The sequence below is a fragment of the Carlito syrichta genome, unplaced genomic scaffold (assembly GCF_000164805.1).
Source record: "Carlito syrichta isolate Samal-C Ts95f unplaced genomic scaffold, Tarsius_syrichta-2.0.1 Scaffold113575, whole genome shotgun sequence".
In the NCBI taxonomy this organism is placed as follows: domain Eukaryota; kingdom Metazoa; phylum Chordata; class Mammalia; order Primates; family Tarsiidae; genus Carlito; species Carlito syrichta.
Genome location: NW_007057671.1, coordinates 107,821 through 120,504, shown reverse-complemented (window position 1 = coordinate 120,504; position 12,684 = coordinate 107,821). Strand labels below are relative to the sequence as shown.

Genomic DNA, 12,684 nt, shown 5'->3' with positions numbered 1-12,684 from the left:
GGGAAAGAAAAAAAAAAAAAATCGAATGTTTTATTACCCACAGCTTTATAAAACTATGGGTCACTGGAGGCTCATTCTACTGTTTTCTTCAGTAGTGAAAATGCTAACTACACTGCCATTTACTTGACCCTGAATTGCGCTAATATTTACACTGCCATTTACTAAGACCCCGAATTGCACTCATATTTTCCCTTATGTCTACAAGATGTAAATATATTGTCACTTTATTCTTTCTCTTTAGAACATTGGCCCAAACAGCATTATCTATTATGATATTGCTCATTCAAACCACCAATGTAAACATTTCAGCTTACTGCCAGCCTATTACTGACCTGTGTTCTCTGGAAATACAGGTTCAATGCCAACGCCATGATCTGAAGGTGCAGTCACCTGAACAGGATCTCGGAGGTAGATGCCACGGTTATTTCCAACAGTAACAGTGAAACCTAATCTATTAGCAAATGATGTATTCTGAACGAGGTAGTCATAGGCTTTATCAACCTAAAGAAAATAACATAAGTAGTAAAACAATATAAATGGTTGTGTCAAAGAACTATTTTGTTGCAAATCACCAATTTGATTTCAGTTGTTGCAAAGTACACTTTCTATGTTCACTTCTCTAAACTAGCCACTACCCCAACTAAGAGGACAATTCTACATTTCTAGACACAGTTCCAGTCAAATTTTCCACTCCACTCTTTATTTATATTGCTATTCTCAAGAGACCAAAATTAAGAACTAAACCCTATGCCATTATGAATGGCCAGTTTTTGACCCCTCCGCCTCTTTGCTCTGAATTTCCAACCTCTACAGGGTCTCTATTATATTTCTCTTAGTGCAACAAATTGGTCTTAACTATAAAATTTGTTTTTACATCCTTTTTGCTTATAGTTCTATAGTTCTTTTTGCTTATAGTTCCACATAATTTAGGATTTAGACATAAAGAAACACTAGTATAATAAGAAATATCCAGTAATATCTAAGATATAGCTTAGTGATGCTTTACAACCCATCTTTCATACAAGTTTCAATACCTGGATAATGCCATGTCCTTGGGCAAATACTTCTATGTTGTCAGCCTTCACTGCAGTGTTTTCTAGAGCTCTTCTGACTGAATGAACTGTGTAATCAACACTATTAGCTTTCAGACCTAAAATTCAAAAACAAAAACAAGAAAAGTTGTGTCAGAGAACTCACTATTTGAAACCTCAGCCCCCCACCAGTAAGTGCTATCTCTAGACTTTCTAGTTTTAACATCTTGTGTTTTAACATGAACTAAACAGTCTGACTTAAACTGCCTGTATCATGTGAAGACTTCATTCCACAAAAATCATGTGCTCATTGTGCAGTGGTATTAATGCAGGTAATACAGAGGTAATGTAAATGTACGAAGCATGCACCTAAAGACATCTGAATAACATTTTCTTTAAAACACTGCTGGGTCAAATATGGGTGTTGGTGATAGTTTTCAACCTGGCTGTAAGTTATAAACACCAGGGTAACTTAAGCAAAAAAGATGCTGTGGTTGCACCACAGACCAATTAAATCAGAATCTTAGAGGACTGGATCCCAGGAATAGCTGTTGATTAAAAGTTTTCTAGATGATTCTAGGGTGAAGTCAGGCTGGGAACCACTGTTCTATGGTAAGAACTTTGAGGCCACCAACTTGTATGCCTTGTATTTTTGACTGTTGATAGAGATGACAGAGGAGTGCTATTATCAGTCGTGTCTTCTCCAGAATTCATCAAATGTAAACACTTTTGTCAGTGAGAATCCAGAAAAGGTAATGCTCTACCAAAAGAAATGACAGATTAGCTGGGCCTTACAGAACATATAGGAGGAGCCTGCAAGGCTGAACCACGGTAGAAAGGACTTCTAGGCAGAAAGCAACACATTCAAAGATTGAGGTCACAAGACCTTGACATATTTGGTGAGGTTGACTAGGACTAGAAATGAGGTAGCGCCATGACAGGATCCATCCTAAGAATTTGGACTCAACCTAGAAACTGATGTGGTCCCAGGAGAGGTTTTAAAATGCGTGGTATACAATTACTGACTTGTTTGGTAGCTCTCTAGCACCAGTCTGGATGGACTAGGTTGGAGAGACATGGTGGTCAGAGAAGACACCAGTGAGCCTTAGAAAAGGGGTGAATGAAGAAGGCAAGAGAGAGATGACTTGAAGAGGGACATTTCTGAGGTAGGGGTGTCACAGCAGCCTGGCTACCCTAACTTCAAGTCCTCGTTGACACCCTAACTGTTACAGCACACCACCCTAGAAATTCCTACCTCGTTTTACTCCACAGCATTCACCAACTTCTAACACGTTTAACATAAACAGTTTATTTTGCTCAAAGTCTGTCTCCCCTGACTATGATATAAACTCCATGTGAGCAGAAGATGTTAGCCCCAGAGCTAAAATATTGCTTGATAGTCATTAGCAGCAAACACCAGTATATTGTTGAATGAATAAATACACATTCAAATTATCATTATAATATAAATTATTCTCTACCTTAAACTTTACTTTGTACCCAGGCCATTACCAATTCTACCACATCTTTACCATGAGAAATTCAGAAACAAAAATACTGGCATGCAGTAAGTTAAGAGAGTAATAAGCAACGTCTTTACCTGAAAGTACCAGGGCAATACCTCCACAGGCATTAGGGGAGGACATAGACGTCCCATTCATGAGCTGAGTCCCCCTCAACGTCCAGTTAGGAACAGAAGCAATGGCTCCTCCGGGCGCACTGATGCTCACACCAAGGGCCCCATCAGCACTAAACACAAAGCCATTGAAGTCTGCTTACGATGGTGCAAGTTGGACATACCTGGTCATTCTTACAAAGGCCACTAGTCAAATCAACTACAGTATAATACTATGGACTATTTACACTCATTACAAATAATGACAAAGATATTACTATGAAGAATCAATGGAGAAAAAAATATCCAGCCTAGCCATTTCCCCATATGCAATATTTAGTTTTTCCTTATAAGTGTACAGAAATCTCTCTCTCTCTCTCTCTCTCTGTGTGTGTGTGTGTATCTGGGCTTGTGTTTCACGGGGGAAAGGTGTCAGGTATATTTACAGAAAGAAAATAAGTGAACATCATTGTTCAGACTCCTCAATGATGTACTTCTCTCTTATCTGTAATAAGGAGGTTTCTCCTTAGTTTAAAGTCTAATATAGCACTGTCAACAGAAATATAATGTAGGCCACAGGTGTAGTTTTAAATTTTCTATAAGCCACATTTTTAAAAGCCAATGAGAAAGTAATGAAATTTTAATAATATATTTTACATAACTAGACATATCTAAAATATTATCATTTCAACATGTAACTGATAGATAAAAATAAAAATTAGTTATCAGGGGAAGGGGGCACACCTCATCAACAAGGGTAGCTACCTAATGAACATTTGTATACCTAACTGTGAACTGTACCCCACATATTTAAAATAAAAATAATAAAAATTAGTTTACATTATTTTTCTGTACTAAGGCTTCAATACCCAGCACATCACAGCACATATTCAATATTCAAAGCACATCTCAATTGAGACTAACCTCATGTGACTGGCTGTCCAACTGGACAGTTCAAGTCTAACAGAACTGCCTAGTTAAGGGCTACAGCTAAGCACAGTCTAATGAGTTAGAGCCTTTAGAGTTCATATCACATTATCATCTGACACAAGCTCTGTTCGCTGTTCCAAGTAAAGAAATAGTGGCACACAACTTGCTCTTCCTTGGTAAAGTGGCCATAAAGTACCCTCCAGATGCCTGAGCCCGTGGGTTTGAGACCTGCCTGAGCAACTTGGCGATAACTCATCTCTACAATAAATCAAAAGTTAGCCAGGCGTGGTAGCGCGCGCCTGTAGTTCCAGCTACTTGGAAGGCTGAGGTGGAAGGATTGCCAGAGCCCAGCAGGTCAAGGCTGCAGTGGCTGGGAGCGGCTACTGCACTCCATTCTGGGTGACAGAGTGAGACTCCAACTCCAAAAAAAAAAGAAAAAGTCCCCCCAGAGGACTAACCTCACCCTCTAACATTCTTCCCCCAATGGAACAAACTATTCTTATTGCTGTCTGGGAACACTAGGGCAATCTGGTTTCATATTTTTACAAAGAACTGAGAACACTGCACATATCCTCCTCCAGAAGTGGGTTCGTGGCACCCGTTTTAGTGAATACCTTAGAATCAACACACTAGCTAAATATATGATGACCTGTAAAAATATTAGCACTATAGTCCCGAGTGACAAAAGTGCCTGACTAGTGCAATCTCCCTTTGATACACAGGGGATTGGCTAAAAGGATGTTTATCAGAAAGTCATCTGCACATATCACAGGCAACAAGACTTAGGGTGATTTTCACTTTATTGTTCGCTCTGCCTATACTGCCTAGTGATGTTCACAATGAGTATTCAGTATTTTATAATTTTTAATTTTAATTTTTTTATAATTTAATTTTTTTTTTTGAGTTGGAGTCTCACTCTGTCACCCAGACTGGAGTGCAGTGGCTATTCCCAGGCACCTCAGCCTCGACCTGCTGGGCTCCGGTGATCCTTCTGCCTCAGCCTTCCAAGTAGCCGAATTACAGGCATGCGCTACCACGCCTGGCTGATTTTTTGATTTATTGTAGAGATGAGGTCTCGCTGCCAAGTGGGTCTCAAACCCGCGGGCTCAGGCAATCCACTCACCTCAGCCTCCCAAAGGCGGAGGATTACGTGCTGAGCCACTGAGCCTGGCTAATTTAATATTTTATAACTTATTGAAAAAATTAGCTGGGAAGAGCCATGAATTTTGAGTACTTTATATTTTTCTTTATTAATTTTCCACTAGCCTGTTAAAGTGGCAAGTCGTAACACGTTTGTAGGTGTTTAAATCAGTATCCTAAAAATGAGCTTAATGAAACATAAATGTTTCCTTAAAATTTAAAAATAGCCATTGACATTTTTCTTCTAAATTACAATATATAATGCAAATTTGTAACCTGCTTATGTAGACATTATTTGGTAAAACATCTTTAAGAAATATGCCACACTTACAAACACCAGGAAGCTAGTAGATGCTATATGTCTGACAGTCAATGCTGATGCAGGGCAGTGTTTTTCAAAGAGTATAGAACATACTCCTTTCAGTGATTAGTCAGTAACAATCATTATTAAGTTAATAATTAAATCTAATAATTATATATTTGCAATATTTTAAGTTTATTATATCGTAAACATGAATCAAGTAAGTGTATGCAATTCTTAGAACATTTGGTTTGTGAATCAGTATCTATTTTAACCCAAGCTCCCCCATAATTCATGAACTCCTTGGTGCTTTCTTAAAATTATTCTTTAAATGTCTTATGACAAGTAAGATCGCAAAGGCTGATTTCAACATTCTCAAATATTTTGTTTTTACAGTGACTCTACGACAAAAACTAAAATTTCAAAATCAATTTTAGCAGAGAATTAACATGTTTAATAACTCAATATTTTTATTAACTGAACATAAAACACATAAACCTGTATTATCTTTTGACTTGTATCCTTAGTCACTCTTACTCAGTGATGTTAGTTGGGCTGATGAGGGCAGTCTATGGTGATGGTACAGGGCCAAGCTTTCTGATCCATTTGGAGATCCACAGATTGATTTTTATTCCTGGCATATAGAATTCCCTTCTTTTCTCTCTACATCCTATCCATCCTTCAAGGCCATCTCCTCCATGAAGGTTTCAAGTGATTGCTCCCACCTCTGTTGTCCCATCACACTATAATGGCACTTTAAACTCAGATAATGAAACTGTTCACTTATGGCTTGCCCACGGCAGGCAATCAAGTAGTCTTTTCTGAACTGAAATAAAAATCTTTTCTTTTAGTAAATTTACTATAAAGAGGTAGAGATAAATTAAAACAGGCTTATTTTTCAGAAGTTGCCTGTACCCACAGATGTTATAATGAAAATTAAATAAATGAGGACTTCTCACACCTCTTGAGTAAGGTAACTGGTTCTTGGAATCAGATAAATACAGTTCATAAAACATTTTAAAGAACCAAAACAGATGAATTTCACTTGTCAATCAGAACTTGTTTACTTACAAATCTCACCCAAAATTGTTCAGAGTAGATTATAACTTCAAGCACATGGAGCACAGGTATGCAGGCTCTGCAATCGCGATGCTTTATAAAAGCTTAAGGCTTTTGCCTCACAAAAGTTCAAATATCAAAATGACTTGAAACAAGGTCATTATTACGTATTAAAGACAACCAAGTCCTTACTTTTTCTTTAAACTCTCATAAGTGAGGAATATGGAAACAAGCATGAGTTTATACTCAGAATAGCTTTTATTTCTTTTACTGACCCTCTCAAGATTGTTAATCAAAATGAAAATGCTTAAAAGTATAAACCAATAGAATTAGTAAAATTATCTAAAACTCTACCCTTACCAACCATGTAAAGTTTATCCAAGTGTATGCAATGGTCCCATGTACTCCCTGCACTTACCTAGGGCCTCTAGAGGACCATGTATATTGATTTGCAGGTAATTTCTCTCTCAGCGAATACTCAGCAACCATCATATCAGGAGAAACATAAGCACCAACACCTGTGGGATGGAGTTTACATTAACAAAAGGAAACAAAACGTGGATTCTAATTCTAAACCGCCTGTTCACATGGGCAAATTGCTTAATCTTTCTATACCAGGCTCCCCTTATAAAATAAAAAGGCAACATTTAATAAGGAAACAACGGAAATCTATGATGTACAGAACATTATATTAAGTGCTTTGCTTTTAAATAGAAAAATAACTATCTTCCAGGATTATTTTATGAATTAAGTATAATAACGTCGCTAAAAGTATTTATCTGTACTTCTATTAAAGCACTTATTCCAGTTTACTTTAAACTGCAATAAAATTCTAGATAGGTTGGTTCCCCAACTAGACTTTAGGTTTCCTGAGAACACACTTAAGGACTACAGTATCTTACATATAGTGAGGCACAATTAATATGTGATTAACTGTTGGTTTTTGTCTGCTCGTCTTTAAACAAATCTATTTCTAAACCAGGAAACGAACCGATCACACTTGATGTAGTTCCGCCTGGACAACCAACTGTAGAAAGGCATGGACCATTATTTCCAGCACTGGAAACGTAAATTATATTGTGCTTCCATACCGCTTCATTAATTACTTCACAAATTCTCCTGCAAAAGAGAGAATTCCTTTCAGCACAGAAAGTGTCCTTTCCTTAATAAATAAAATGCAGAAAATTTTCAAATATGGTTTACCTAGAAAAACTAAAATGTGACTTTCAAACTGCAGCACACAGTAACTATAAGTAAGAGGGTATGCTTGGAATCACCCAAATGATATTCTCAAACTATAAATTCTTAGTTTCTCTTCCCAAAGTGTGTATAGTACCAAAACCTTGTTTAAATACATGGCTGTATAAACTGTGGAACATCTTCCCTTGGTGGAACATGATACAGCCCATCTAAGTGAAACACCCTTCTTGGGTTTTAGTGTAGAAAAGGAGTTATGAGACCAGATTAAATGGGGGAGGGGAAGGAGGAGAATGCTAGATGCAAAACTATTGGAAAACCACACTACAAAGTACTAAAATATTAGCAGTGACTGGCAATAAGTGGTTTCATTTCCAACTCTCATTTAATGTATTCAGAAGACACTCAGAAAATTCTCAAATATATTTATGAGTAAAAGAAACTGTCTTAGAAGAACTGATTGCTTTATTGGCAAAGGTAAATAAGGCACTAGGAAGAAGTTAGGTAAGATTTAAAAATATAAGAAAGCTGGTCAGAGCTTGGCAGCAAACAAGAAAAATGTACCGACATTGATTAAAGAAAGTGAAGCTAGACCATGAAGAAGAAAATGTAGTTAAAAAAGGTATAGGGCCACAGGGTCTTCAAAGCTGTAAGTGAATATCTGAGCAAGGAAAGAATATTGGGGAAAAAGGACTTTAAAAGGACGAATGTCAAAGAAGAGGACGAAATATTCTTAGTTAAGTAAGATAATGAAGTGAGAGAAGAGGCAAGATTTCATTAAAGAATGAGATAACTGAGGATGACAGGGTGCATGTTACAAGGGCAGTAAAGTCTCCCAAGAAACCTAGCTTTAGCTATTTAAGAAAATATTAAGTTATTTGACAAGAGCAAACTGCAGGGCCTGCCTTGGTAAAATTTTCGTTTTGACAGAACTTTAAGTAAAGAGAAGCAAAATAATAGGTATATTTGAATGGCTTGGTGGTGGGAATGGGGGAGATACAATCAATAAGTAAATATTCAAAATAAGATCATTTCAAATTGTTATTATGAAGGAAAAAAGTAAGGTAACATTAAGGCCAAGGCCATGACACTGGATCTGGCAGCAAAAGACACTGAAGACACAACAGGGGAGGACAGGAGAGAAGGTTGGAGACACACTGGAACGGATGGAAGAGACATAGAAATTGAACAAGTGGAGGCAGTGAACACACACAACTAACAGTTTGGCAGATCAGGTGCAAGGTCACTCAAGGGACCAGCAGGGTTTCATCAAGTCTAGGGGTCTGTCAGGTACATACAACCAAGGAAGGTTTCAAGGTGCTTGTGGAATGAGTAATTATAAGGATGGATAGACCGTTGGATGTAAAGTGGCTGGGAAGGGAAGTGAGGATGCAGTGGAGCTGACAGTGAAAAAGTACTAGAGGCGTCTGTGGACTGCAAGCTCAGAACAACGGTTAGGGAAGGCTAATCAAGTAAGAGCCACAGAGGGCTGCACAGGAATGCTCAAAATAGGTTTCAGACATGGTGCAATGAATGGCATTAGTAACATTATGGATAAGACCATGGGAATGGGGGCCTGAGGTCCAAGAGCCATATAGTTATCATCTAGCCACTGCAGTTGTTCTTTTTTTTCCATTGTGACATTCAATCCATTTATAAAAATATCTACTCCTCTTTACCAGCTAGGGTCCAATGGCTAACAACTGTCAAAGGACACTCACCCAGAATTTGGCCAGTGAGTTGCTTCTCCATAGCTATAGTTGACAAGATCACACTTATGATTTATCACTTCTATCATCTATTAAAAAGATTAAGAGTTTAGTTTATGTAGCAATTTACAGATTAGAGAGTAAAATAAAAATAAATATGCAATCCTATAGTTTCTTAGAAAATTATACTCTAATTTATAGGTTACTTCCAGGCATATTATCATATGCCTAAACATATAAACATAAAAACAAAACAAAAAGGGAGGAGGAGACACAATATAGTAAGTAGTCAATAACAAATAAAACTAGTGTTTCTAGAATGGAGTAGGGTAAGAGGGGAGAGGTAGAAGGAATGAAATGGTCCTTACTAGATTCTGAAAGCAATAAGGTAAACTATAATCTATATATTTAAATGAAATACAGAATATTAGTTGAGGTTTAAAATTCCTCTTAGGTTGATGGAGCAAGCTGGCTAAGAGGTCTTTTTTTTTTTTGAGTTGGAGTCTCACTCTGTCACCCAGACTGGAGTGCAGTGGCCACTCCCGGCCACCGCAGCCTCAACTTGCTGGGCTCCGGCGATCCTTCCGCCTCAGCCTTCCGAGTAGCCGGAATTGCAGGCATGCACTACCACGCCCGGCTGATTTTTTTGATTTATTGTAGAGATGAGGTCTCGCTGCCCAGGCGGGTCTCGAACCCACGGGCTCAGGCAATCCACTCATCTCAGCCTCCCAAAGGCGCGGGATTACAGGCTGAGCCACCGAGCCTGGCTTTTTTTTTTTTTTTATCTTACATTTTTTGATAGGGGACGGTCAAAAATATAAAATAGGTATTTTTTTTTCATAAAGTTTAAACAGAAAAGATCCTAACCATTTTTTAATAAACAGGGTTTTAAAATAAATTAATAAGCATTTTTGCTTTTGAAAACAAACTCCTGTAAACTGAATATAGTTTAATGTATTCTTGGAAAACCAGGAGAACTTTATAAACCTAAAAATATCCAAGATCATTAATCATTAATCTTCTAAATCAACAGCTCAAAAATACTCACAGCTCTTATGAGGCCTGTGCCCGTTTCCATTGTGCTCAGTCTGGTATCACCAATCTTGATTGAAAGAATTTGAGCACCAGGAGCTACCCCATTCCGTTCAGGCTCTTCTGGAAAGTGTCCGGCAGCTATACTAGCTACATGTGTCCCATGAGCTCCTAGAGGCAAAAAGGAGGGGAAAATAACAAAAATGTTCTCATAGAAAAGCTTAAGCATTCAGTTCAATTTGTATTATACTAATCATGAAAAAATAAGAAATACTCTCATCTACATATATAATTATATGTTATTATTTTAAGTCTTTTACCAATAATTCACAAAAAATAAAACTCCTTGAATTACACACACTATTCTGCTACCTGGATTTGACCTTGTTCATTGAGAGCAAAAATGTTAAGTCACAAAGGAGAAAGTATCTGCAACTATATAACAGTAAGAAAAAAAATCCATATTTTATATTTAGCTTGTATAAAAATTATAGAAAATGCAAAATAATCTGGAGAAACAGAAAACATTTCAGGGGCTGCCTAGGGTGTGGGTAGAAAGAGACTGAATTACAAAGGACAGCAAACTTTCAGGGGGCGATGAAGATGTTCATTATCTTGATTGTGGTAGTTTCTCAGGGGTGTTATATATGAACTTATCAAATTATACATATATATATATATATATATATATATATATATATGCAGGTGAAGTTTATTAAACTTTAGTTATACAATAGGGGTGGGGGGCACTAAGGAGGTACAGCCATCCCACTTCACTCTCCTTTCTCCCTCGTTCTTCCTCGCCCTACTGAGGGAGAACTTTCCCTGGAAGTAAACACCATTCTAGATTTGATGTGCATAATCTTTCCACCTGTTTTCATATTTTCACCATATGCATATCCATAAACACTGCATAGTGCTATTTGGCATGTTTTAGACTTTTACATGTTTTACCATTAATGTATTTTTTTCATTAAAATTTATATATTTGAGATTTATATATACAGGTATATATTTATTCATTTTAATTGCTGTATAATATAGTTGGCCCTCTGTATCCATGGGTTCCATACCTGAGGATTCAACCAAATGCAGACAGAAAATATATTTTTAAATTACCTTATAACAACCATTTACATAGCACTCACGTATTATCAGACATTATAAGTAAGTCAGAGATGATTTAAAGTATATGGAGAAACATGCGCCTAGGTTACATGCAAATACTATGCCACTTTATACCAGGGACTTGAGCATCCGAGGGTGATCTTGGAACCAACCCCCAGACACCAAGGGATGAGTGTATTTCACAGTAAGAACAACACATAATTTTTAAAAAATCTATTTCCTTGTTAATGGGCATTTAGATAGTTTCCAACTTCTTCTGAAATTATAGACTGCTGTAAGGATGCTTTTATCTGATTTTCTGCATTTATAGGCGAATTTCTCAAGAGTTAATATTTGCAAGTGAGATTACTGTTCATAAAGATGAATCACTGATGGATTTTCTGATGTTGGACCATGCTTATATTCTTAGGAATGGATCTTACATGGTTATGACTTTAAAAAACAACACCTTGCTGGTGAATCAAATCACACATATGACTCCAGATCTAATCCTCTAGTTGGGTCTCTGGATTAAACAATTCTCTCTAAGGTTGCCTGGGTTGTAGGAATTTATCATCTTACCACCTCAGAAATTAATCCTTCATTAGTTAATCAGAAACAGAATACTACCTCCACTGGTCACTATGGAGAGCAGGTTCCCATCATCATATATGTTAACGGAGTAATTCAACATCTCAGCTGTGCCAAAAGAGCCATATTCTTGGGACTCTTTGTAATTTCTCAATACAGTAGATTTACTCAAATCCCCATCTTCATTAGAATCAATGCAGGCTCTGTTAATTAAAAAAAAAAAGCTATCAAAATTTACTGATTTTCTTACCTTTCTAAAAATCATGTAACAGTTTCTCTACTATCTTACTATGTGCACTCTTAGTTTTAGCACAACAATACAATGACTGTCTGGTTTATGCTTTTTCATAGAGTTGGCAGTAAAGATTAGGTAAGACAAATTAACTGGGAGTGGTGGTTCCAGCTACTTGGGATGTGGAGGCATAAGGATTACCTCTTGAGCCCAGCAGGTAGAGGCTGCAGTGGCTGTGAGCATGCCACTGCACTCCAGCTGGGGCCACAGAATGAGACTACAACTCAAAAAACAAAAAGAAAAGAAAAGAAAAAAAGATTAAGTAAGATATCTTACAGGAACCACTCCTTAAACCCTTAAACCATGCACAAAGGGTTTTAAGAACATCATTCTTCATGGTATTCTTCAGTAATTAGAACCAAAACTTGGCCTAGAGCATTTTAGGATGGTTTAGATACATGGCCTAGACCTTACTTCCTGCAGCTTCTTTTAGTAATAGCTTCATGAATCCAACAGCTTAAACAGGTTACTTGAAACTAGATGAATTTGTAAGTCCCATAGTTATAACAGACTTAGGTAAACATTTATTTCACACAAAAAACATTTTCTACATAATTTTATGACTGTCTTTCTGTCTTTTCTTTCCTAATTTTATTAACATGTTTTGATTAAATTTCATTTCCAACAAAAAAAGTTCTAAAAAATGCTTGTCAACAAACTGCTAAAGAACACTAATGTAT

The 12,684-nt window shown here is 37.0% G+C and overlaps 1 protein-coding gene across 1 annotated transcript in view; it reads right to left on the bottom strand.

The window, feature by feature from the left end:
- TPP2 (tripeptidyl peptidase 2) overlaps positions 1–12,684 on the bottom strand; it is a gene marked incomplete at its 5' end in the record, with an annotated part of 155,369 nt that overhangs the window by 37,868 nt on the left and 104,817 nt on the right. The window contains 8 exons of the mRNA XM_021719109.1: positions 333–501; positions 1,035–1,150; positions 2,632–2,780; positions 6,495–6,594; positions 7,068–7,195; positions 8,995–9,071; positions 10,031–10,185; positions 11,752–11,915. Coding sequence (XP_021574784.1) covers positions 333–501; positions 1,035–1,150; positions 2,632–2,780; positions 6,495–6,594; positions 7,068–7,195; positions 8,995–9,071; positions 10,031–10,185; positions 11,752–11,915 — 1,058 coding nt within the window. The remainder of the gene's footprint in view (positions 1–332; positions 502–1,034; positions 1,151–2,631; positions 2,781–6,494; positions 6,595–7,067; positions 7,196–8,994; positions 9,072–10,030; positions 10,186–11,751; positions 11,916–12,684) is intronic.